This window comes from Cololabis saira, chromosome 12, assembly GCF_033807715.1.
Source record: "Cololabis saira isolate AMF1-May2022 chromosome 12, fColSai1.1, whole genome shotgun sequence".
Taxonomy (NCBI): Eukaryota; Metazoa; Chordata; class Actinopteri; order Beloniformes; family Belonidae; genus Cololabis; species Cololabis saira.
The window spans coordinates 37987406-38014796 of record NC_084598.1 but is presented as its reverse complement, the minus strand read 5'-3'; the positions used below and the strand labels follow the sequence as shown (position 1 = coordinate 38014796).

The following is a 27391-nucleotide window of genomic DNA, read 5'->3' as shown; positions in this document are numbered from 1 at the left end:
TTCCAAAATATTCAAGACTTTTCTAGAATATTCAAGACTTTTCCAGAATGGACTGGTTTTGCTTCGTCCTTCGTCTGAGTATAAAGAGTTGAAGAGAATAAAGACTTTTCCAGAATATTAAAAACTTTTCCAGAATATTCAAAACTTTTCTAGAATATTTAAGACTTTTCCAAAATATTCGACTTTTCCAGAATATTTAAGGCTTTTCCAGAATATTAAAGACTTTTCCAAAATATTCAACTTTTCCACAATATTTAAGACTTTTCCAGAATATTCAAAACTTTTCCAGAATATTTAAGACTTTTTCAAAATATTCGACTTTTCCAGAATATTAAAGACTTTTCGAAAATATTCGACTTTTCCAGAATATTCAATACTTTTCCAGAATATTCAAGACTTTCCCCAATATTCAAGACTTTTACAGAATATTCAAGGTCCAGTTTCCAGCAGTCTTGGACTGGTTTTGCTTCGTCCTCTGGTCTCACCATGATTAACATTAAAAAAGACGGCTTGAGCTGCAAACGTTTGAAAACTAAAAATAAAGGTTGTGATGTCGAGGTTTTGGGTTTATTCTGTTGCGTCTTTCCGAATTATTGTCTCAAACTTTTAGAAAGCTGTCAGTGAATTAAATGTCTGTAAGCACTCGTATCGTCGTCTCAGGTGTTAAACTACCATTTTCCCACCATAATCTAATGAGAATTTGATCAAGTTGATGCAGAAATGTGCCGGCGGGTTTGAGATCTCGGGACGTTCCTTCCCTCTCCAGGAGCTTCAGCGTGGACCGGGTGATGGAGCGCGTCATGGAGCGCCACTACGACTTCGACCTGACCTACATCACGGAGCGGATCATCTCCGTCTTCTTCCCTCCGAGGCTGGAGGAGCAGCGGTACCGGATCAACCTGAAGGAGGTGGCCGCCATGCTCAAGTCCAAACACCAGGACAAGTTTCTGGTGAGGAACCGGCCTTGGATGCTGAGGTCTCGGCTGCAGGATAAAGTGGCTTTCGTCAACGAAAATTATGACTAAATATCGTCGTCAATGAACCTTTATCACCTGAGGAAAACGAGATGCAACGAAAATGCTGTTCATGTGATGAAAACAATAATTAAATATATAATGCAATATCGTAGAGGAATAAAAACCAGACTAGAATGTAGATTACAAAATAAAAACTACTAAAATGTGTCTTCATTTTCGTTGACCAAAACAAGACGAAATGTTCTACCAAAGATCCTTAATGTCCATGTTTTCAGTAGTTTCTCTGGTTTAGTTCTGCTGGGTGACGTTAGTCCTCAATCACAGTCGCTGCAGCGGGGAATCAGATCCAGAAGATGCAGCTGCAGAGTTAGTGTTAGTGTAACTCAAATTAGAGTCTTCTGTATCTGGAATGAATGTATTCTTGAGTCTATACAGGACTGTCTCAGAAAATTAGAATATTGTGATAAAGTTCTTTATTTTCTGTAATGCAATTAAAAACAAAATGTCATACATTCTGGATTCATTACAAATCAACTGAAATAGTTCAAGCCTTTTATTATTTTAATATTGCTGATCGTGGCTTACAGCTTAAGCTCAAATATCCTATCTCAAAAAATTAGAATATTCTTGGAATCTTTATCTTAAACTGTAAGCCATAATCAGCAATATTGAAATAATAAAAGGCTTGCAATATTTCAGTTGATTTGTAATAAATCCAGAATGTATGACATTTTAGTTTTTTTTAAATTGCATTACAGAAAATAATGCATAATGGAAATTTCCCCTCTGGGGGACTATTAAAGGATTTCTTATCTTATCTTAAAGAACTTTATCACAATATTTTAATTTTCTGAGACAGTCCTGTAAGGTAACAATAATATAATAAAAAGATAACCTTAAATGTTAAAATTGGTTTGGCTAAATTCAATCTTTGACTAAAACGAGACTAAAATGGTCCTGGACAATTCTGACTAAAATAAGACTAAAATGATCAGACTTTTAGTCGACTGAAACTTGACACGACTAAAAGGAGAATGAACGTGACTAAAACTAATAAAAACTAAAATGATAGCTGGACCCAAAGACTAGACGAACTAAAACTGAAACAGGCTGACAAAAACAACACTCCTGCAGGAATGACTTTACTTCTCTTACGAGGTTTAGCCATAATCCCCTGAAGAGTCCTGTTCCGCGGTGAGCCACCAGATCCGCTACGCGACCACAAATAAGCAGTCTCTTTGTTTTTCTGTCACACCCCTGATCAAATAATTGAAATAACTGTGACATTGTCTCTGTTCCAGCTCCTGAATCTGTCCGAGCGGCGCCACGACATCAGCCGACTAAACCCAAAGGTAGGTGCCTTCTCCTCCCCGCCGCGCCGTGGTTAGAATTCGGTCTCCGTAATTCCCAGCTCCTCTCGTCCGCCGACAGGTTCACGACTTCGGCTGGCCCGACCTCCACGCCCCGCCGCTGGATAAGATCTGTGCCATTTGCAAGGCCATGGAGACCTGGCTGACCTCCGACCCCCAGCACGTGGTGGTGCTGCACTGCAAGGTCAGGGTTCAGACGGCGTGCATGGTAACCGTTGGTAACCGTTGGTAACCGTTGGTAACCGCACAGCGCTGGTGGGAACGGTGGAGAGCTAGTTGGACCTCCTTCGGTCCAGACCACACACAGACTTCCCGAATATTCAAGACTTTTATGGAATATTTCAGACTTTTCCAGAATGTTAAAGACTTTTCCCGAATATTCTCGACTTTTCCAGAATATTTAAGACTTTTCCAGAATATTCAAGACTTTTCCAGAATATTAAAGACTTTTCCAGAATATTAAAGACTTTTCCCAAATATTAAAGACTTTTCCCGAATATTCAAGACTTTTCCCGAATATTCACGACTTTTCCAGAATATTCAAGACTTTTCCAGAATATTAAAGACTTTTCCAGAATATTAAAGACTTTTCCCAAATATTAAAGACTTTTCCCGAATATTCAAGACTTTTCCAGAATATTAAAGACTTTTCCAGAATATTAAAGACTTTTCCCAAATATTAAAGACTTTTCCCGAATATTCAAGACTTTTCCCAAATATTAAAGACTTTTCCCGGAAATTCAAGACTTTTCCCGAATATTCAAGACTTTTCCAGAATATTAAAGACTTTTCCCAAATATTAAAGACTTTTCCCGAATATTCACGACTTTTCCAGAATATTCAAGACTTTTCCAGAATATTAAAGACTTTTCCCAAATATTAAAGACTTTTCCCGAATATTCAAGACTTTTCCCAAATATTAAAGACTTTTCCCGAATATTCAAGACTTTTCCCGAATATTCAAGACTTTTCCAGAATATTAAAGACTTTTCCCAAATATTAAAGACTTTTCCCGAATATTCAAGACTTTTCCCGAATATTCAAGACTTTTCCAGAATATTAAAGACTTTTCCCAAATATTAAAGACTTTTCCCGAATATTCAAGACTTTTCCCGAATATTCAAGACTTTTCCAGAATATTCAAGACTTCCTGAATATTCAAGACTTTTACAGAATATTTAAGACTTTTCATGAATATTTAAGACTTTTCCCGAATATTCAACACTTTTCCTGAGTATTCAATACTTTTCCCGAATATTCAAGACTTCCCGAATATTCAAGACTTTTACAGAATATTTGAGACTTTTCATGAATATTTTAGACTTTTCCAAAATATTTTAGACTTTTCCAAAATATTAAAGACTTTTACAGAATATTAAAGACTTTCCAGAATATTCAAGACTTTTCTAGAATATTTGATACTTTTCCTGGAATATTTAAAACTTTTCCCGAATAATCAAGACTTTTCCAGAATATTCAAGGTCCATTTTCCAGCAGTCTTGGACTGGTTTTGCTTTGTCCTTCGTCCTGTTTTTTTTACGTCAGCTCATCAGGTGTTTCAGATAAAAACACATGTTTCAACGCCACGACCATCACCTTCAAGTCCAGAGTATAAATAGTTGAAGAGAATAAAGAGTTGAAGAGAATAAAGAGTAGAAGAGAATAAAGAGTAGAAGAGAATAAAGAGTAGAAGAGAATAAAGAGTAGAAGAGAATAAAGAGTTGAAGAGAATAAAGAGTTGAAGAGAATAAAGAGTTGAAGAGAATAAAGAGTTGAAGAGAATAAAGAGTAGAAGAGAATAAAGAGTTGAAGAGAATAAAGAGTAGAAGAGAATAAAGAGTTGGAGAGAATAAAGAGTTGAAGAGAATAAAGAGTAGAAGAGAATAAAGAGTTGAAGAGAATAAAGAGTTGTGTAGAAGTCAGTGAAATGTCTCGCTGACGTCGGGCCGCCCGTGCGAGGCCCGTGCAGAAACTCCTTCCTCAGAAAGCTGGAGCCAGTTTTCTTCCCCGCTCAGCGGCCGTCCAGCGCTGCGGTCGGCCCAGCTCCCACGACTTTGCTTTATGGCTCAGTTTTTGGGCCTGCAGAACTGAAGAGAAGCAGAAGCAGACTACGTCTGTGGCCCAGAACATTCCAGCTCCAGGAAACCATTCGCTGGCCGGCGACGAGGAGGAGCGGGTGGCTGTGGACGAGGAGGGAAACAAGCTTTAATCTGTGCTGGGAGCGGAGCAGCCTTCCCAGCGCTATCTTGGTGGGGGGGGGGGGGTCACGTCAGGAATCCGGAGCTGGAACGTCTCAGGAATGTGTCGGGAAGCTCGGAGCGTGAAGGGGAAAGAAAACACCACGGGGAGCTTTTTAATTTGAACTCCGCAGCGTCTCCACTAGGCATGGGGCGATATACGATATTATCGTATATCGTGATAAAAAACGGCCGCGATAATGTTATCGTGGGGTACTGTAATTATCGCCAATTTTTTTTTTTTTTTTTTTTTGTCACACAAGGCTAGCCAGCCAGGTAGAAGCCAGTGTTATTTTTTTCATGTATTTTATTAATATTATTTATTATTATTATTTATTTAATATTTTTTCAGAGAGTAGTACAATCCGTGTGCATTTGACTACTGTGGCACTTTATTTTCACTCAATCTTTGTGTTGGCCATGCAGCTTTTGTTTTGTATACTACAGAGCAGTGCCTTTATTTTATTATTTTTCCAGAGAGCCGTACTAAGTAGCAGGCAGCCAGCCACTGTTAAAGTTTCAGAGAGTAATACAATCAGTGTGCATTTGGCTCTACTTTGTCACTTTATTTCTATTTGTCACTTATTTCTTTCGACTCTCAGGGAAGTATTTTCTTACAAAAAAAGAAAGTTCAAATAAGTACCGGTACTATAGTTTACACTTTGTAATGCATAACATTTACAGTACACTATTTGTTCTCTACCTCAAGTGTCACTGTGTTGAGAATGATTTGAGAATAAATGTTCTGAAGGAACCAGTGGATCCACGGTTAGTGTTTTTCCTTGCATTTTAAGAATTTTATAAGCGACGCGCTAATATCGTGATAATATCGTAATCGTGATATTTTTGTCCACTAATATCGTGATATGAAATTTTCATATCGTCCCATGCCTAGTCTCCACATCTGTCCGCGACCCCTCTCCTCCGCCTGTCAATCAAACGTTGAGCCTCGTCCTAAACGTCTAACTTTTACTCCTCTCTGTCCCGCAGGGCAACAAGGGTAAGACGGGCGTCATCATCGCCGCCTACATGCACTACAGCAAGATCTCTGCAGGGTGAGACGCGTTCCAGAACCGCCGCTCGCATCATTCACTCACTTCAGAGGAAACCCGAAGCTTTTCAACTCTGCTGCTCTGCTTTTAAACAGTTCGGGCAGAAGTCGTTCGTTTAATAAATTAATCCGTCTGGATTCTGCCCGAGGAACAATGGGAACGGCTTCGTCCCAGAGGCCCGATGCCAGCTGTGTCCTCGCCACGTTCTCTCTGGCATCGGCAGCTCGGTGCTAATCCCCTGATGGAAACTGTTGGCTAAAAGCTCTTCTGTGTGTGTGTGTGTGTGTGTGTGTGTGTGTGTGTGTGTGTGTGTGTGTGTGTGTGTGTGTGTGTGTGTGTGTGTGTGTGTGTGCAGGGCGGACCAGGCTCTCAGTACCCTGGCCATGAGGAAGTTCTGTGAAGATAAGGTGTCCTCGTCTCTCCAGCCGTCTCAAAACAGGTAGAGGCCCCAGGATGATCTGAGGGGAAGTGGGTCGGGGGGGGGGAGTGGTTTTAGGGGGTGGGGGTCTCAAACATGGACAATGGAGACGCAGAAACATCTGTAGATGAACCTCCGGGTCCATCGGCCGGCTGAGGGGCGGAGCGGGAGGACGATTCGTGTTATTGTCGCCTCTATGGGCCTCTTATGCCGCTTTTCCACTAGAACCTACTCAGCTCGGCTCTCCTCCACTTGATTTGGTTCTTTCCCACTAGGGGTCTAACGTACCGAGTAGATACTTTTCTGTAACTATTCTGCCGAGGTTCTAAGTGGCTGAGTCGGCTGAATCTGACATCATCACACTACAGGCCACCGATTGGTCGGGGGGTTGGAGTCAGACGTCTGAGTGTTTGGAGCCACAAAAAATGAAAAGTCTTGTATCAGCCTTAGCATGAAGGCAACACATGCTGCATGTTTCTTTATTAGTTATAACTGGGGGAAGATTTTTTTTTCATTATGCACTTTGAGAAAAAGTCGAAATGTCGAGAAAAAAGACGAATTGTTCAGAAAAAAGTCGAAATGTCGAGATTAATGTTGAAGTACAATCTTGAAAAAAAAGTCGAAATGTTGAGAAAAAAGTCGAAATGTCGAGAAAAAAAGACGAAATGTTGAGAAAAAAGTCGAAATGTTGAGAAAAAAGTCAAAATTTCGAGAAAAAAGTCGAAATGTCGAGAGGAAAAAGGAAGTAAAAGAGAAAAAAGAGAAAAAAAAGAAGAAAAAAAGAAAAAAAAAGGTCAAACATTTTTGAAAAAGTTCCAGGAGCCACTAGGGCGGCGCTAAAGAGCTGCATGCAACTCTAGAGCCGCGGGTTGCTGACCCCTGTCCTAGTGGAAAAGCACCAAACTGAGGCGAGTCGGGTTGAGTAGGTACTAATGGAAAAGCGCCATATGGGCCGCTTATGGTGCTTTTCCACCAGGACCTACTCAGCCCGACTGGCCCTCGTTTCTTTTCCACGACCGGATCAGAAGTAGGTGGGTCGGAGCGAAGCTGCTGCGACGTACTCGATTGTGCGACACAAACCCAGAAGTAAAAGACGCCAAAGACGGAGAACCTGGATGAGGTGATACATCTGCTGCTCGGTCGGTGGCTTGTAAAGTCCGTTTGTGGCCCTGAGCAGACGTGGACTGACAGAGCTCCTGGTACCTTCTCATTCCTCCGTTCCCCATCTAGTTCCTCAGCCACCAGGTCTAAGAACGTCTCCACCTCGGGATTAGACCACGGACCTAACTCAGACATCTGATTGGTGATGTTTGGAGCCGCAAAAAATGAAGTCTTGTATCAGCCTTAGAATGAAGGCAACAAATGCTCCATGTTTCTATATTAGTTATAACTGGGGGAAGATTTTTTTTTCATTATGCACTTCGAGAAAAAGTCGAAATGTTGAGAAAAAAGTCAAAATGTTGAGAAAAAAGTCGAAATGTCGATAAAAAAGTTGAAATGTCGAGATTAATTTTGAAGTACAATCTCGAGAAAAAAGTCAAAATGTTGAGAAAAAAGTCGAAATGTCGAGAAAAAGTCGAAATGTCGAGAAAAAAGTCGAAATATCAAGATTAATGTTGAAGTACAATCTCGAGAAAAAAGTCGAAATGTTGAGAAAAAAGTCAAAATTTCGAGAAAAAAGTTGAAATGTCGAGATTAAAAAGGAAAGGAAAAAGGAGGAAAAAGAGAAAAAAAGAAGAAAATGAAGGCAACAAATGCATGTTTCTATATTAGTTATGCATTATGCACTTCGAGAAAAAGTCGAAATGTCGAGAAAAAAATCGAAATGTCGAGAATAAAGTTGAAATGTCGAGATTAATGTTGAAATGTCGAGATTAATGTTGAAGTACAATCTCGAGAAAAAAGTCGAAATGTTGAAAAAATGTCGAAATGTCGAGAAAAAAGTCGAAATGTCGAGATTAAAAAGGAGAGGAAAAAGGAAGAAAAAAGAGAAAAAAAGGAAAAGAAAAAAGAGAAAAAAAGGAGAAAAAGAGAAAAAAAAGGAAAAAAAAAAGAAAAAAAGGTCAAACATTTTTAAAAAAGCTCCAGGAGCCACTAGGGCGGCGCTAAAGAGCCGCATGCAGCTCTAGAGCCGCTGGTTGCTGACCCCTGCCCTAGTGGAAAAGCACCAAACTGAGGCGAGTCGGGTTGAGTAGGTACTAGTGGAAAAGCACCATTACTTGGTCTTACTTGGACCTCGGCCGACATCTCCTCTCTCTCTTGCAGGTATATCTACTACTTCGGGGGGCTCCTCTCCGGGGCCATAAAGATGAACAGCAGCGCCCTCTTCCTCCACCAAGTCCTCATCCCGTCGCTCCCCAACTTCCAGGGCGAAGGAGGTGCGTTGGTCGGCTCTTCGGTTTCCTCTGGACACTCCGGCGCTCTCGTCCTTTCAGACTCGTAGCGAACGTCCCTGACCTCATCAGTAGAGTCCCTGGGCAAAGACCGTCTCCATCTTTCTGTCCTCAAATCATCTGAGGTTTTAGTGGACAGGTCTCCCAGAGCGTCTCAGAGAGGATGGGTCTCCTAGAGCAGTGATCTCCAACCCCCGTACCGGTACCGGGCCGTGGGTCATTTGGTACCGGGCCGTACAGAATGAAATAATAATTTCTGTAGCCCCGACTGATGATGGATGACTCTCAAACTGATGGTTCACAATGTTTTTATTCCTTGGATGTAAATACACTGCAAAGAGCTATAAAGGAATAAGATAAAATAGAGTTAATCTTTCTACATTCATATAAGTTTCATTTAACTTAAATAAAGACCAATGCAGCTGCTCGCTCGGTCGGTAATAAAGCTACAGTTAACCACAATACATGACAGTAACCATGGCAACCAAACTCAAGCTGTACATAAATACGGCATAACATTTGCAAAGAAAACAAACCTTGTGCCCCTTATCAGCCAGCTGTTTTTTGTGTCAGTTAGGCTCCACTTTAGCATTCCCGACACTCGTTTAGTCTTGCAGACACACTTTCTACTGCCGTTAAACTTTTACCTTGAAAGTCCGAAGCGCCGGATGTTTACGAGGTCTCGGCAAAGATCTTCTATACACAAGATAGCGCATTGCCGTTACTGGCAATGGTATGGAATGGTATACACTTCCGGTCTCCTAAGTGGGCGTGGTCGCCCCTCTCCCCACATCGTTTTGGAACATACAACACTAGATACAGTACAACTTTCTTCCAAAAATACTTAAATAATAAAAATAACAGTATTATTAAGCAAAGAAGCAAGTTTTATTTTAGTTTTAAACTTCATTTTATCCGTTGGGAAAACGATGAGAGCCAAATCTCGCGAGAGTGTGTTGCTCAGACAGAGACAGGTCTCAAACAAAGTTCATTTTCTCCTAATCTGCCGGTCTGAAAATTGTCATTTTGGTGTCAGAATGTTCAGAAGGTTTGTGGCTTTTGAAAAATGGGTCCCGTATTTACTTAGGTTACTATGGGGCGAAGGAATTGGTAATAATCTGTGCTCACGTTCACTTTTCCCATATGACTCAATAGACTCAGGACCTACTTCCGGTCTCCTAAGGGGGCGTGGCAGTCACGTGACACAGATACAAGAAACACAACCGTAGTGGGCTGTCTCGGTTATAGAACGTCTCTGGTCTCGGTGAGACGCTTTCAAAATAAAAGCGCTAAATATCGGTCTCCTTAATATATAACAAGTAAAATAAAAGCCTGGCTTTAAATAACGTTAATGAGAAAACAATAAAACACACATAAAAACACATTTATAGAAATACTCATATTAAAAGGTAATTTAAAATTTCCATTATTTTATTTTTATTTTTTCGAAAATGATGTTTTATTATTATTGATTATTATTATTATTATTATTATTATTATTATTATTATTATTATTATTATTTTATTATTATTATTATTATTATTACTACTACAGAGAAAATACCACAGTTTTTAATGCCGATCTTGTCATTTAATTTAGTTTTTATCAGCTACACCTTTAGATTGGGCCGTGAAAATATTAGATTATTAAATATATATATATATATAATATATTAAATATTATATAAGACATTAAACCGGTCCGCGGTTCAGAAAAGGTTGGGGACCACTGGGTTAGAGGACGGGTCTCTCGTGCCCGCTGCGTCTGACATCCGCTCTCTGTTCCAGGCTACTACCCGTTCCTGAAGATCTACCAGTCCATGCAGCTGGTCTACACCTCGGGGATATAGTGAGTCACACGCCGCCGTTGCCGTGGATACGGGTTGTGTTTAATTAACACTAACGGGGCTACAATAAAAATCTGACGCGTGTTCTCGCTGCTGTCCACAGCGACCTGCAAGGCACCGGCGGCCGGCGGCTGTGTGTGAGCATCGACCCGGCGCTGCTGCTCAAGGGCGACATCATGGTGAGTTTGGTGGGCGGGGAACCGGCACGCTCGGGGGCGGGGCTGGGATCGGTAGGGGAGGAGCTCATCACGCCGCTCTCTGCCGCCCCCTGCAGGTCAAGTGCTACCACCGGCGGCGCCACGGCGCCGACAGAGACAACGTGTTCCGGCTGCAGTTCCACACCTGCACCGTGCACGGATCCCAGCTGTGGTTCGGCAAAGGGGAGCTGGACCAGGCCTGTACCGGTGGGTTTCTGGTCGGGGGGGGGGGGGTCTGGACCAGGCCTGTACCGGTGGGTTTCTGGTGGGGGGGGGGTCTGGACCAGGCCTGTACCGGTGGGTTTCTGGTCGGGGGGGGGGTCTGGACCAGCAACTATCGTTAGATGGTTTTAGTAGACTTGTAGGCAAGACCGCCTAAACCGAGACCAAAGACTAATTCAGCTAAAGACCAAGACTAAGGGTGCTTTCACACCTGTACCGTTTCAAGCAGTTGTTCCGGTACAGGGAACGTTTCCCCCTAAAGATCGGAACGTTTGGTATATGTGAACACAGCAATCGCGCTCTGAAACGGTACAAAACAAGCGAGCCGAGATCGCCTAGGAGAGGTGGTCTCGGAACGATTCCAATCGAGACCTGAAACGGTTAATTTTTTTATTAGGAGTGAGAACATAATCCACACAGCAACCGAGACAACTCCATTGTGTGTGTGCTGCCGGCGCAAGGAGAAGAGTCGGTCCAGCCTCCACCACCTTCTCTCCTATTGGACATGCCGAGATGTCTTCCCAGCACGGCACAAATTAAACATTGTTTTAAATTAAACAATGTTCAATTCGGGCAGGGTTTGCGCAGCGCAAAACTGATTTATGGTTCTGCGTTAAATCGACGCAGACCCTACGGCGTACTCTATGCCATAGGCTCTGTGTTGGTGTAACGCGGAACCATAAATCAGCCTAAAGCCGGCGGCTGCGGTCTGCGCTGAAAGGGGCGTGTTGTTTATCCCGGGGTGCGGAAGAGGAAACTCCTTCCGCGTTCATTTGACCAATCAGAGAGCAGCTGGTTCGCGCATGGCATTTGTTAACAGCTTTGAAACGGTCGTTTGCCTTGTGAACACAAACTCCACGAACGAGAAACGGAACAACTGTATCAGTTCAGCCCTTGAATCGGAACAAAACAAACGGGCCACAGGTGTGAAAGCACCCTAAGACTAGTTCAGATCAAGACTGAGACCAAGACCAAGTCAAGACCAAGACCAAGACTAATTCAGCTCAAGACCGGGACCAAGACCAAGTCAAGACCAAGACCAAGACTAGTTCAGCTCAAGACCGAGACCAAGACTAGTTGCGGTGCTTCAGCGTTTATTCTCCCCGGTCCAACTTTGCGAGGATGCGCTACGACGTGTTCAGGTCCAGACTGGACGCCGGCCTCCGGGACAGGGGTTAAGACGTCCCACTTCTGGTCCGTGTGAACCGCACCGGAGGACGATTTCTTTTTATCAAATAGGGGGCCTGGACCTTTGATTGGTGGCCAGCTCAGCCAATGGCTGGCATTTGCCTCTAATATGTAATAAAGATCTAACATATATAGATTGGTCCGGAGGGTCCGGGGGGTCCTTTCACTGACTTTTGGGGAGATATTCCGTGTAATTTGGACTCATAACATCGTGTTTGAATGAGCAAGTATTAAATTGTATATATGATGATGGTCTGAGAACATAAAGATCTGTGATGAAGATAAACTCGTCTCAGTTAATAGAGACGTCCTTTCTTCCTTCCAGATGAGCGTTTCCCGTCAGATGCCACCGTGGAGTTCATCTTCTCCTCCGGACCGGAGCGGGTCAAAGGTGGGTTTGTCCAACTCTTAGATGTTTAGATACCAGAAGTCTCATCAAATCCTGGAAGTGAGTCTTTTGATTGACATTTGAGCGTCTTTTTTTAATTTGATGTCAGCAATGGTCTCCCAGAGCATCCTATAGAGCAGTGTCTCCCAACCTGGGGTCCGGGCCCCCCTGGGGGGACGCTAGAGATCTCTGGGGGGGCGCGAAACTTTGTCTGCTTTGAGGATATGCAGTTGTACAAATTATATTTGCACATGTTAAATAAATAAAAAATCACAATAACACACCTACTGTAATGGAATACAGTAATCCAAGTCTGTATAAACCCACTTAGAAATATATTTTGGTCATTTTAAAATACTTCCTGATAAAATAGTTATTTATCAGGATAAAAACGTATTATATCATTATTCAACATTTAATCATAGTACTACTCCGACAGGTTGTTAAAGGAAAAATGTTAAAACATTTTGCTCTCATATTAAAAGAGACATTTTTCAGAAATATTTTTATGTCCTTGCAATTATTTTTTTGTGCGTATTTTAGACGTTGGTGACACAAAAGGAAGGTGAGAAAAACAAAGTACAGGGTAAACCAAAGAGAAATGTATCAAAAAAACATACCGTATTGGCCCGAATATAAGACGGTGTTTTTTGCATTGAAATAAGACTGAAAAAGTAGGTGGAAGTTCGGCAGGTAAACCGGCAGCTGAGGAGAAGTTATGATGCAAACTAACATGCTTTTTCTCTCGAATATATTGTTATAATCATTTGTTTCAGATGTACTGTAATTATTTTCTGTATAAAAATTGAATTTGGTGTTCAAAAAGACTTTCTTCAAACTTAAAGGGAAAGTTTGTTTTTTTACAACCTGGACCTTATTTCTGGCATTTTTTATGGTCGTATACTCACCCAGGCAAGTTTGGTGTCATTTGGAGTCCTTCGGAAGATATTAGGGGTTTTTTTGCGAGCCGCTTCTCCATATAACGGTAGCGAATGGGGGCACAGCGGGACACAGACGATGCAGCGTCTAAATAACACATGATTGCCGCGAAACTCGTTCATTTATTTTATGAATCACTAGATCTGCTGTCAGGACCTGTTGTCTACATCCGGGGCTGTGTGTGTAACAAATAAATCAGTTTGTAAACAAGACCTCTGAACTCATGACGTCATCTCTGTGCGCGCACTCTGTCCTCCGTTCAGTGAGCTCTTCAGCCGTATACTCCGGCTCAAAACGGTAAGGACGTCACACACAGCCCCGGATGTAGACAACAGGTCCTGGAAGCAGATCGAGTGATTCATAAAAGAAATGAAGAGTTTCGTGGCAATCATGTGTTATTTAGATGCTGCATCGTCTGTGTCCCGCTGTGCCCCGTTCAATACCGTTATATGGAGAAGCGGCTCGCAAAAAACCCCCTAATATCTTCCGACGGACTCCAAATGACACCAAACTTGCCTGGGTGAGTATACGACCATAAAAAATGCCAGAAACAAGGTCCAGGTTGTAAAAAACCGAACTTTCAAGTTTCGAAGTCTTGAAAAAGAGGGGGTCGTCTTATATTCGGGGCAATACGGTAATTAATGTTCATTTTTTTCAATTAAAGGTTTGTAACGAATAACTTTACTCTTTTGCTGCTAGTACATACGGGTAATACGGGAAATAATGGTGTTCCTCTCTCAGGCCGCGAGTACCAGAAGAACGACCCGGCCGTCACCGTGGACTACAACACGGCCGACCCGGTGGTGCGCTGGGACTCCTACGAGAACTTCAACCAGCGGTACCAGGACAGCCTGGAGGGTAAGCGCCGCCCCCGAACCCGGACCTGCCGGCGTCGCTCGCCCCGACGCTCTTCTTCTTCTTCTTCTTCACCGGTTCCGCTCTTGTCCCCGCAGACATCGCCCACACCAGGGGTCCGCTGGACGGCAGCCTCTACGCCCAGATCAAGAAGCGCCGCGGTCCCGGCTCCGGGTCCCCGACCTCCACCGAGGGCAGCAGCCCGCGCCGGAACCTCGCCGACGACCGCTCCGATCAGCTGGTCTCCCGCGGTTCTGACCGGTCTCTGCACCCGGACCACCAGGAGGAGCCGATACGCCCGGCGCCGCCGACCCGCCACGAGAGGGAGGAGCTGGAGCGCCTCCTGGGCGGCATCGAGGGCGGCCGCGGCGGCGAGCGCGAGACGGCCATCTTGGACGACGGAGACTCGTCGCCCTCGGAGCGAGCGGCGCCGCTCGGGCTCAGCCGGTCCTGCTCCTGCCGGGAGGGGTACCGGTCCCAGCGCTGCGCCGAGCCGGGCTGCGACCGGACCCTGCTCATGCCCAACGGCTACTGCCTGGACCGGGCCCCCGGCACCAACGGGCACCACGGGGCGACGCGGTGCGCCAGCCCCAACCCGGCGCCCGCGCCGCCGTCCCACATGGACCTGTGCCAGCACTACTCCCCCCACCAGTCCCTGCCGCCGCCCGACCTGGTGTGGGACCGCCAGGGCGGCCCGCCCCACTACCTGCACCGGTCCTGCCCGTACCCGACCCCGGACCTGACCCCGCACCCGCACCGCCTCTGCTGCCGCGAGGACGACTACGCCGTCTACCACCACCCGCCGCCGCCTCACAGCCACCACCACGGCCTGCCGCACCGCCCCAAACCCGCCGCCAGCCCCACCTACCACGACATCATGCTGATGGACTCTCTGCCGCCCCCCGGCTGCCCGTGCCGGGACTGCAGCGTCCGCAGGGACGACCCGGCGCCGTTCCACGGCCTGAGGCTGGACCGCGGCGACAGCTTCCACTGGGACCGGGAGGCGGAGCTGCAGCAGAGGGAGGCGGGGCTGAGGAGAGGGGCGGAGCTGCACTGGGAGCGGGACGGCGGGCCCAGGCGGGGCAGGGAGTTGTCCCTCCACTGGGACCGGGAGGCGGAGCTGCACTGGGAGCGGGACCGGGAGGCCGAGTACTGGCACCGCCGGGCCACCGTGGCGTCCTACGGCCCGCCGGGCCACGACCTGCCGGCGTTCGCCTTCGACCCGCTGCCGTCGGGCCACCCGGCCTACCCGGAGGCGTCCCGGTCCCACGCCCACTCCCACCTGGACCTGAAGTACAGCAGCAGCAGCAGCGGCTACCAGACGCCTCGGCAGGTGTGCCCCTGCTCGCCCTACCAGCCCTCGCCGTCCGAGAGCCGCGGCTACGCCTCGGGCTGCCAGTCCGAGTCCACCTCGCCGCTGCCGCCCGCCTCCTCCATGACGGGGCCCTGTAGCCACGGCAACGGGCCGCCCAACCACCACCACCACCAGCACCCGGACTCCCAGCAGTCCTGCAGCTCCGACTCGCACACGGGTGAGTCGGCGCCAGCGCCTTGGACGACCCGGCCGGTTCTGTCGGGTTCTATCGCTGACTCGTCCAAGATGATAACATGTTTCTAACGCTGACTCTTCCGGGATGATGACATGTGTCTAACGCTGACTTCTTTTTCTTCGTGTCTGGCCATCCTCTATACCATGTCCTTCCAATGGGTGGCGCAGGCGAGTGCAGCAGCGTTGGGTTCGGCCAGGTCATCTCCAGTGCATTGTGGGGCAGATATGCATCTCAGGATGTGGTCCATTGTTTGTGGTTCCCCACACACGCATGCATCAGAGCATGTTAATTTCCATTTTTTCATGGAAGCCGTCCTTCGCCGACCCACAAACGGTTTTCCAGACGGCCCCAAGTTGGTCATGGCCAGTTGCAAGAGATTCATCTGGGATGATGCCTCTCTCCGTCCATTGGGTTGTCTGGCTGCCCAGGCTGTTCCACTGGTTTTGACACTCCGTGGTCCTGGCGACAGATGGTGTGGTCCCCAGTTCTGGAGTGGTATCCAGAAAGCTGCTTCTGGACGTGAGCCGTTTCTGGGGGACGAGGTGTTCGTGCAGTGAGTGCCGGTTGTCGTGGGCCTGCTTGCTGCGCTCTGCTTTGGCGGTGACTGCTCTGCGGATGTCAGGGGTGCGATGCCTGAGAGGGCGTAGAGCAGGGGTGGAGGTGTGTGGGGGTTGTTTTGATGCATCCAGTCACTATCCTGCAGGTCTCGTTGAGGACAGGGTCCAGTTTGCGTGCGTGACTTGATTTATACCATGCTGGGCAGGTATATTCGGCGGTTGAAAGCATAGGGCTAGTGCTGTGGTGCGCAGCGTGCTTGGGTGGGCTCCCCACTTTGAGTTGGTGAGTTTGCGCAGGAGGTTGTTCCTGGTCGACACCTTGACTCTGGTCTTCTGGACGTGCTCTTTGTAGCTCAGAGTACGGTCCAAGGTTACACCAAGGTAGACTGGGTGCTGGTGGTTCTCAAACCTTATTCCATCCCAAGTTACATTGAGCTCCCGTTTGGCATCCTTCTTTTTGAGGTGGAAGCTACAAATTTGGGTCTTCCCAGGGTTTGGGCGCAGGTGGTTTTCCACATATTATGTGGACATGTCTGTCAGTCCTTGTTCCAGGGTGGACTCCACTTCCGGGAAGGTATGCTGCTGCGTTGTCATGGCTAGGTCATCCGCATAGATGAACCTGCTGCATCCTTCTGGTCGGGGCTGGTCGTTTGTAAAATGTAAATGTCAACATGTAAATGTTGAATAAGAGAGGTGCCAGGACGCTGCCCTGCAGCAGTCCGTTGTTCTGGTGGAACCATCTGCTTTTTTTATTGTTGAGTGTGATGTAGAACATCCGGTTGCTCAGGAGACATCTTATAATGTTGCACAGTTTAGCATCCGCTGTGAGGTCGAAAGGTTTTTTGATCAGCAGCCTGTGTTGGACGGTGTCATAAGCTGCCGAAAGATCAACAAAGGCAACGCCTGTTATCAGCTTCTTCTGGTAGCCATCCTCGATGTACTGGCTGAGGTTTAGCAGTTGGCCTGTGCAGGATTTTCCAGGTCTAAATCCAGCTTGATCTTTGATTAGCTCAGCGTCTATCTGGGGGGATAGTCGACTAAGGACTCTCAAACAGCTTGTAGGTAGTGCAAAGTAGGGAGATGGGCTGGTAGTAGGGCTGGGCGATTTTGGACAAAAATAAAATCCCGATTTTTTTCTCTGAAAACACGATTTTTGATTTCGATTTCGATTTTTTTGGTAAAACTACAAAAGACAATGGAATAAATTGTTTCAAATATTTTATCTTTATTTTTAAAGAAAAATAGTAAACAAATTTCCCTATTGGGAATGAAGTGCAATTGAAAGATACTGTAAGAATTTAGTAAAGTGACAACATTTACAATTTTCTTGACCAAACAAAGATGACTAGACGAGCTCTGTCTGTAATGCAGCCAGTTGCAAAAAAGGAAAATCGATTTTCCGATTTTCCTTTTTTTAACATCAATTGTGATTAATCAATCCGATTTAGATTTAAAATCGATTAATCGCACAGCCCTAGCTGGTAGCTTTTGGCGAGGTTTGGGTCTTTTCCAGGTTTTAGGAGAGCGATGGTGATGGCTTTCCTCCAGATCGTTGGTATATGCTGGGTTTGTAGACAGATGTTATACATGTCTAGGAGCCATTGTTTGGCGGCTGGGCCTAGCTGACTCGCTGACTCATCAGGGATGATGACATGATGTTTATAACGCTGACTCGTCCAGGATAATGACATGTTTCCAGCGCTGACTCGTCCGGGATAATGACATGTTTCCAACGCTGACTCGTCCGGGATGATAACATGTTTCTAACGCTGACTCATCCAGGATAATGACATGTTTCCAACGCTGACTCGTCCGGGATGATAACATGTTTCTAACGCTGACTCATCCAGGATAATGACATGTTTCCAACGCTGACTCGTCCGGGATGATAACATGTTTCTAACGCTGACTCGTCAGGGATGATGACGTGTTTCTAACGCTGACTCGTCAGGGATGATGACATGTTTCTAACGCTGACTCGTCAGGGATGATGACATGTTTCTAACGCTGACTCGTCCTCAGTCTCGTCCCACATGATGACATGTTTCTAACGCTGACTCGTCAGGGATGATGACATGTTTCTAATGCTGACTCGTCCTCAGTCTCGTCCGGGATGATGACACGTTTCTAACGCTGACTCGTCCAGGATGATAACATGTTTTCTAACGGTAACCGTTTCCCGTCCTCTCCCCCCCAGACGGTCTCCGGAGCTCCGGTGAGAGCGCGGGATGGAGGGACCACATCACCCACGGCTCCTTCAGGAGGGTCCAGAGAGACGCCCACGGCGCCTGCTCCACGCCGTCCGACATGTCGGGACCGCCCACGCCGGTCCACACCAGCAGCCCTCTGCGCACACAGGAGAGGTACCTCACCCCCCGACCCTGACGCTTAGACGCAGGCGGTGACGCTAACGCGAGATTTACCTGCAGACCTGTGTGGTGGCCGCCAACTCTAAGGTCGTTTTCTATAGATTTGTAGAATTCCTTATATACCCCTTTTCCACCAAACCGGTTCCAGGGCTGGTTCTGGTTCTGGGCCAGTGCTGAGTTTGGAACCGGGCTTTCTGTTTCCACTGACAGATAACTGTCTCCCCTGAGGGACCCCATAGGAGGAGAAACACAGAAAATGTCCACTGGTACCCCTTTTTCACCAAACAGGTTCCAGGGCTGGTTCTGGTTCTGAGCCAGTGCTGAGTTTGGAACCGGGCTTTCTGTTTCCACTGACCAAGACCGGTTCCAAGGTAGCACCAACTCTTTGACCGGCTAGATCAGGGGTGTCAAACTCATTTTGCTTGGCGGGCCGGATTCGACCAATTTTTTTCTTGCGGGCCGCACGCTCAAAATAACAAAAACGGTGCGAAAATGTTTTTTTCTAATTCTTTTTTTTTACTATTGTTATCTAATCCAATATCAGTTTAGTTAATTTTAAAGGAAATATGCACTTTGTTTACACTCTATTTATGTATCTTGAAATTTTTCAAATTATGTAAGATACTTTTAATACCATTTTACAAAGATAAACAGAAACAAGTATGTTTTTTTTTATATTTCGCTTTTTTATAGGAAATTCAATTAAAAGCAAAATCTTTCTTATTACATCCGATTTATTACATTCTCTTTTAACTGTTTAACTTTGTCACTATCCTCGTATTCAAAACTGAAATTCTCAGAATAAATATCTTCTATCATCTTTTTTAGCAGTGATATTTTTCCTGCGAAAATATATAAGAGTAGTCAGTTAATAAAAATAAACGACCGTCTACAAAGAAATAAAATCGGCAAATGCATTCTAGAAAACTAAAAAAATTTCGAAAACTGCTCTCTTTGTGGAATAACGATGGATTTGTAGAAGAAATATATTATCGGATATGCTGCGATTCATGGCAATTATTTATGCCTTCTTTTTTAGTAATTTAACATTTCGTTTTTTTGTGTTGGAAACTTCTCATGGGCCGCATGAAAATCTCTCTCGGGCCGCGGGCCGCACATTTGACACCCCTGGGCTAGAGGAAAGAACCTAGAGGGGGAGGAGTTATTAACACCAACGGCAATAGCAAGACTGGGAGACGGAGACATTTTCAAATAAGAATGAATCTGAATGCAGCAAAGCATCATGGGTCTGAGGAGGAGACAGCCTGTCTTTTAGAGATGTGTCCACGGAGGAGCTACGTGGACCAAGTCCTATTAGAGCAAATACCTTGTTGTTGCTTCAACTTTCACGCAAACCAGTTCTCAGCTGGTTCGTAAGGTGAAGGAGTTGTGAACCAGAACCAGCTCTGGAACCGGTTTGGTGGAAAAGGGGTATCAGGGACAAATATGCATTTATGAGCCTTACAAACGTAATTAGATGTTTTAAAGCAACGACCTAGGAAAAATCGAGAGGCAATAAGACGGTAATGGCGGGAATCACGGTGGTCTGAAGTAGCTTTACCTACATAGGGTAGGTAACTAAGTATCGGGGGAAATAACGCTTTCCAACCGTCCTTAAACGCACCATGTACGGACTAATCTGTGAGGCTAACATCTGGAGTAAATACGTAAATACTTCCGTTATTTAGAGAAAGAGGTTAAAAGAAGTTCTTGAACTTGAAACCCGTCCATGGCGTCTAGGGTCGCCACCCGTCCCTTGAAATACGGAATGGTTACGTAATTGGGAATTAAAAGTGGCTTTCCCTATTGGATCAATACGGGACATATATTATGCTCTTATTTATTGATGTCATAATATTCAGATGAAGGTCGGAAAATTTGAATATATTGCAAAACTTCATTCGTAGTAAATTCAACTAAAGGTGAAACAAATATATTATTTCCCACTACATTCAAAGTGAGATATTTCAAGCCTTTATTTGTTATAATTTTGGTGATTATGGCTTATGAAAACCCTAAATAAAAAATCTCTATATTATGAAATTAATAAACAATTCAATCATCAAAATTATAACAAATAAAGGTTTAACACATCTTGATTTGCATGTAATGAGACTATGTAATGTATTAGTTTCACCTTTTAAATTGAATTATTGAAATAAATTAACTTTTACACCATATTCTAATTTTCCGACCTTCCCCTGCATCTATATTCTACATCTTGGCTGATGTGGACATACATAGCATAGGAGGTTATTTCAGTTGCTAGCATGGTTGGGCTGTCTGTACAGTCAATGCTATTAAGGCACTTTAAACTTTAAATCAAAGCATTTTGCTTTTTTATATAAAATAAATACATTTCTATGCAGTTTAGAAGTTTTGGGGATGTCCCTTTTTTCGGCACCTGCACTGCTGAAATGGGGCGTCCCTTATTTCTATTTCAGAAAGGTGGCGACCCTAATGGCGTCCCGTGTGGTAACGAGCGTGCTTGATGTTTCAGCCCGAGTCCAGGAGGGAGGGACTTCGAGATCCGGACCACAGACATCCTGGGCAGCGACTACGAGGTGCCTCGGCCCCAGAACGGCTTCCATCGCGGAGAGAACCTCCTCCAGGAGACTCCAGGAAGTGGCGGCGAGCGGACGGCACCACCCGAGTCGCCCCCCGCCATCCCCCAGGATCAGCGTCCAGCTTGTTCTCTGGACCCGGCGACACCGACCCCATCAGACTGCCCGCCTCCTGCCCCGGCGGTCCGTAGTTCCTTGCCGGACGTCCACCCTCCTCCAGCCGCCGCTCCACCCACCGCCGTGCAGGCGGCATCCGAGCCTCAGAACCAGGCCCGAACCAACGGCTCCGCAGAGCCGGATTCGCCGCAGGTCAACGGGTCTCCTCCAACGAAACAACACCCGGATCCGCCCGAATCCTCCGCCTCCTGCGACGCTACGTCGGCTCCAGCTCCGTCGCCCGGCAGCACGGAGGGCTCGCCGGTCTCCGACGCCCCGGTTCCCGGGTTCGCCACGCTGGGCCGGAGGCTGATGCTGAGTGGGTCGGACCCCCACCACGCTAGTCCCCTGCAGAACCACGGACCTCCACTCGGACCGCAGCATCACCACCACCACCCAGCCGCGGACCACGGCTCCACCCTGGACGCCAGCAGGAGGCACTGCTACCCCGGCCCCGCCCCCCAACTCCACCCCGCCTCCAACTCCAACTACTCCACCATCTCCATCCCCCTCCCCCACCCGCACCCGCCGCTACCGGACAAGCAGCATCCGCCGGGCCAGGCCGGGTCTTCCAGCGAGGCGATGAGGCCCGCCGCTAACAGCGCCAACCAGCACCACCACCACGTCACCTTCTCCCCCACCGTCGGGGAGATGGCGCCGCCCGCGGGCCAAGCTGACGGAGCCGGCGAGGTCGAGCCGGCGCACAGAGTCAGCGTTAAGTTTGTACAAGACAGCTCCAGGTTCTGGTACAAGCCCGGCATCTCCAGGGAACAAGGTGAGCTCAGCGTCCGGGACGATGATAAGTTTCTAACGCTGACTCGTCCTAGACAATGACACGTTTCTAACGCTGACTCGTCAGAGATGATGACATGTTTCTAACGCTGACTCATCCAAGATGATGACATGTTTCTAACGCTGACTCTTCCGTGGTCTCGTCCGGGATGATGACATGTTTCTAACGCTGACTCGTCCGAGATGATGACATGTTTCTAACGCTGACTCGTCCGAGATGATGACATGTTTCTAACGCTGACTCGTCCGAGATGATGACATGTTTCTAACGCTGACTCGTCCAAGATGATGACATGTTTCTAACGCTGACTCGTCCTTGGTCTCGTCCAAGATGATGACATGTTTCTAACGCTGACTCGTCCGGGATGATGACATGTTTCTAACGCTGACTCATCCTAGATGATGACATATTTCTAACACTGACTCGTCCAAGATGATGACATGTTTCTAACACTGACTCGTCCGCGTTGTTGACGTGTTTTTAACGCCGACTCCTCCTCGCTTGCAGCCATCGCAGCGCTGAAGGACCGAGAGCCGGGCACCTTCCTCATCCGGGACAGCAACTCCTTCCAGGGAGCGTACGGCCTCGCCCTGAAGGTATCCACGCCCCCTCCCAACGCCAGCGGCAGCAAGGCTAACGGCGACCCGCTGGAGCAGCTGGTGAGACACTTCCTGATAGAAACGGGCCCCCGGGGAGTCAAGATCAAAGGGTGCCAGAATGAGCCCTACTTCGGTACGTCCGCCCCCTCAGAACTCACCTTCGGGTCAAAGATCCGTCGCCCCGGAAACCGAAGGTGTTCTCACGGTTGTTTCTGACCCACAGGGAGTCTGTCTGCACTCGTCTACCAGCACGCCATCACGCCCATCTCGCTGCCCGGCGCCCTGAAGATCCCGGAGAGAGGTTGGTACCGGTCGATCTTCTGATGAGGCATTGTGACACCATGACTGACCTGAAACGTCAGCTTCCTACCCCCTGCAGAGGCCACACCTTGGAACTAGCTTCAACAAAGACTTGAAACACGGGAATGCCATATGATGAAGTTCCTGACTGACTGATATTCAATTTCAATTCAGAACAGAAGTTGTCTCTAGACGCTTCCCAGAGATCCAGAACATGAACATAAACATAAACATAAACCCCCGAGCAATTATTACATAAACAATGCCAAGTAAAAACTCCCATAGTGGGAGAAAAACCTTAAGTCAAACAGTGGCAAGGGAAAAACTCCCCTTTAGGAGGGAAGAAACCTTGAGCAGGACCAGGCTCATAAGGGTTAGTAAACCTGCACTCTGAGAGCGGAGAGCTCTGCCAGGAACATAAGGCACTATCAGGTCTTGTAAATACTGCGGATATGCTGTATGATATGTTAATACAAACTCATTTGGCCACAGACTTGAACCACGAGAACACCCTATGGGGTAATTTAGAACTTAGTGACAGTCATGCCAAATGCCCGATAACGGCATTTGGCCACAGATCACATATGACTGTAAATTGTTTTTGTCTCTCACTTGGCTTGTTTATTCCTGCCTTTTGTACTTTGAACTTACTGTATAAAAAGTCATGATTCCAACCACTCTGGGTCGGCACACCAACTCAGACCTGATCTTTGTGGATCTGCTCACCGCCGGCTTACTGAATAAAACTCCACAGCGGACTTCTGAACTGGTTTTGATAATATTCTTCAACACTTCAGAGAAGGGTTCTTGAGCACTTCTTCACCCCGCTCCTTTTCTCCTTCGTCAGATCTCGTGGGGGAGCTGCAGGAGGTCCAACCGGTCAGCAACGTCAGCACGGCCGCCGACCTGCTGAAGCAGGGAGCCGGTGAGTTCCTCCCCCGAACCGCCGCCGCCACAGACAGAAGTCCGGGAGTTGACTTGGACAAATGTTTGCAGTTTAAACCGTTTAAACATTAAATGACCTTGGTTCGACTCTACGTCCTCATTTCGAGGTCAGATATTAAACCTTTCTGCTCTGAATCAGGTCTCTGACTCAGTATCAGTCTGAACTCCCCGAGGGCGGTTCTCTTCTGCTTCACCGTGGAAACCGTCCGGACCGGCAGAGGTTTCTGCGTCCCTCACTTTAGATGCAAATCAGAATCTTACCCACTAGCCCCCTCTCTTCCATCTCACCTTGAACAGCGGGTAGGCATCAAGGGGACAGCTCTGGACTGGTTCAATTCCAACCTTAAACATAGCCCTTTTCCACCAAACTGGTTCCAGAGCTGGTTCTGGTTCACAACTCGTTCAGCTTTGAACCAGGTGAGAACCGGTTTGTTTTTCCACAGCTCGGGTGCTAAGGGGAGCCACGTCAGTTACGTCTCTGCAAACGTCAGTTACGTCACTGCGTTTGCGTGAAAGTTGAAGCAACAACAAGGTATCTGCTCTAATAGGACTTGGTCCACGTAGCACCTCCGTGGACACATCTCTAAAAGACAGGTTGTCTCCTCCTCAGACCCATGATGCTTTGCTGCATCTAGATTAGTTATTATTTCAAAATGTCTCCGTCTCCCAGTCTTGCTATTGCCGTTGGTCTTAATAACTCCGTCCCCTCCGCTTACGTAAGCGGTTCTTTCCTCTAGACCAGCAAAGAGTTGGTGCTACCTTGGAACCTTGGAGCCAGTTCTTTGTCAGTGGAAACAGAAAGCCTGGTTCCAAACTCAGCACTGGCCCAGAACCAGAACCAGAACCAGCCCTGGAACCGGTTTGGTGGAAAAGGGGTAACAGAGGACATTTTCTGTGTTCTCCTCGTCTATTGCCTGTGCCCCCTATGGGGTCCCACTGGAGTCCATACTAGGCCCATTCCCCTTGACGACATCATTAGAAAATACAATATCTCTTTTCATTTATATGCAGATAACTCTCAACTGTACTTCCAACTAAAATCCACTAACTCTGTCCAGTCTCTCCTAGACTGTTATGAAGATATCAAAGTCTGGATGTCAAACATATTTTACTTACGACGTACTTCTCTTAACTTCCATCGAACTCCGAACCGGAGATATTTGTCGTCTTCAAAAGAGCTTCGGTCAACATCGTTTTGGTCCCCGGTGCAAGTCCAGCCTCCGCCTCGTTGGTCGGTGTGTCCTCACCTCTGCCCGTCTCCCCCTCAGCCTGTAACGTCCTCTACCTGAACTCCGTGGAGACGGAGTCTCTGACCGGCCCACAGGCCATCGCCAAGGCAACAGAGGCCACCCTGAGTCGCAGCCTGCGTCCCGCAGCGACCGTGGTCCAGTTCAAGGTGACGTCTCAGGGCATCACGCTGACGGACAACCAGCGCAGGTGAGACCGCCCCCGCGGACCGGAGTGGGAGGAGCCTCGCCTCGTTCCAGTTAAACAAACCGGGTTTCATGTCTGCAGGGTTTTCTTCAGGAGACATTACCCGGTTACCAGCGTGACGTTCAGCAGCGTCGACCCGAAGGACCGGAGGTGGGACACATGACATCTAACATGACCTCAGCTGACCTTCTCTGCATGGGGGGGGGTATGGGGGCGTGTGACGTGCATGCGAGCATGCTGGCTGTGGCGTCTTGCTCGGCAGCTTCGCCCGTGTCTGATCGCATGTCCGGTCTCTGTCTCTCCCGGCTGCAGGTGGACTAACGCCGACGACGCTACAGCTAAGTAAGTGTTGGATGTGTCTGCATGGTGTCTGAGTGGCATCTGCAAGACTTCTACGTGGCGTCTGAGTGGCGTCTGTGTAGCGTCTGTGTGGCATCTGCAAAACGTCTGCATGGCCCCTGCAAGATGTCTGCAGGGCGTCTGAGTGGCATCTGCAAGACTTCTGCAAGACGTTTGCGTGGTGTGCGCAAGACGTCTTCAAGACGTCTGCAGGGTGTCTGTGTAGCATCTGCGTAGCATTTGCACGGCGTCTGCAAGACATCTTCACAGCGTCTGCAGGGTTTCTGCATATAGATATCTGCAAGACGTCTGCAAGGCATTTGCAGGACGTCTGCGTGGGATCTGCATAGCGTCTGCAGGACGTCCTGCAGACACTACGCAGATCCCACGCAGACGTCTGCAGGATATCTGCGTAGCTTCTGCGTAGCGTCTGTGTGGCGTCTGCAAGACATCTTCACAGCGTCTGCAGGGTGTCTTCATGCTTTCTCTCGTCCTCAACCTCGTCTTCCTCTCGTTTCTTGCAGGGTCTTCGGGTTTGTGGCGAAGAAGCCCGGCAGCGTGGAGAACGTCTGCCACCTGTTCGCCGAGCTGGACCCGGAGCAACCCGCTTCTGCCATCGTCAACTTCATCAACAAGGTCATGCTGTCGCAGCGGCGATAGACTCCCGGGACGGGGGGGGGCGGCAGCGGCGCCGACCGCTGCGTCCGGGACCGCGGAGTCTGGGCCGGGACCGCGGCATCGCCCCTGCCCACACAACCTTCCCACCGGTCGCGGGCCGCCATCACAAAGCCAGATCAGCTTCGTCCGGCAGGATGCAGCCATCACCGTGGTAACGGACTTCCACACAGCGGGTTCGGGTTGGAGGACTGATGACATCACCACCATTTGGTTGCCTAGCAACTCCTCTCCGCCATCTGAAAGGCCTTTCGCTCATCTCGTCCCCAGCGATGAACCTGACGCGTGATGTGATGCCGGGTTTCCATGACAACCAACCATCGGCTGCTGAACTTGATCTGTGATGCGTCACGTTTGCTCCGGTCCTCCCGGGAAAAAAAAGATGTTTAATTTTCTGTTTCCGACATCTGGACGGAGACGTCCAGGTCCTCTAAAGTCCAGGTCTTCAATCCACCCCGACAATCACGGCTGAGAGCACGAGTGGGAGCTTTTTAACCTGTAAACCAGTGTGTGTGTGTGTGTTTTTGTGCGAGGGAGTGTGTGTGTGTGTGTGTGTGTGCGAGGGAGCGGAGAGGGCAGGAGCTGAGCGTGGCCACGCCCACTTTAAGGTCGTACGCAGGTGAAACGGGAAAAGGACGTTTAAAACCGCCGTTTGTGGAGTGTTTTCACGTCATCCGTCCAGATGCAACTTAAACCTGAGATAACGCCCCAGCGGCCGCAAGAAAAGACACTTAACCAAAGACGAAGCACTCTTGTATTAATGCGCTTTTACCCAGCTATATTTTTGTACTTATTGCTTCTTATATTTTTGTTACGCAGCGTTGCAGAGCCGCGTGTGTCACGTGACCCGCGACGGTCACGTGACCCGCGTGGGCGTCGAGGTTCTCTGTGATCTCTGGATCTTGTAGTAATATATTTCCACATGCAGCTACGGACGAGACGGCGGAAGAAACGTTTGTATGTTAGAAAAAAAAAGGATATTATACTATTTTATATGCAAGAAAAATAAAAGAGTTAAACGGAGAAG

General features: G+C 47.4%; 1 protein-coding gene across 7 annotated transcripts in view; it reads left to right on the top strand.

The window, feature by feature from the left end:
• tns2a (tensin 2a) overlaps window positions 1-27391 on the top strand; it is a 99394-nt gene extending 72003 nt beyond the window's left edge. For 5 of the 7 annotated variants that reach the window (XM_061736789.1, XM_061736788.1, XM_061736785.1 and 2 more), the window contains 21 exons: window positions 767-950; window positions 2279-2329; window positions 2409-2531; window positions 5575-5639; window positions 5992-6075; window positions 8320-8432; window positions 10236-10296; window positions 10398-10473; window positions 10569-10698; window positions 12227-12292; window positions 13970-14086; window positions 14182-15615; window positions 18388-18553; window positions 21060-22054; window positions 22580-22804; window positions 22895-22972; window positions 23819-23896; window positions 25185-25353; window positions 25432-25500; window positions 25663-25692; window positions 26214-26399. In XM_061736789.1, the coding sequence (XP_061592773.1) occupies window positions 767-950; window positions 2279-2329; window positions 2409-2531; window positions 5575-5639; window positions 5992-6075; window positions 8320-8432; window positions 10236-10296; window positions 10398-10473; window positions 10569-10698; window positions 12227-12292; window positions 13970-14086; window positions 14182-15615; window positions 18388-18553; window positions 21060-22054; window positions 22580-22804; window positions 22895-22972; window positions 23819-23896; window positions 25185-25353; window positions 25432-25500; window positions 25663-25692; window positions 26214-26349 (4450 nt within the window). In that variant the 3' untranslated portion in view covers window positions 26350-26399. The other 2 variants (XM_061736784.1, XM_061736787.1) reach the window with 2 other exon arrangements.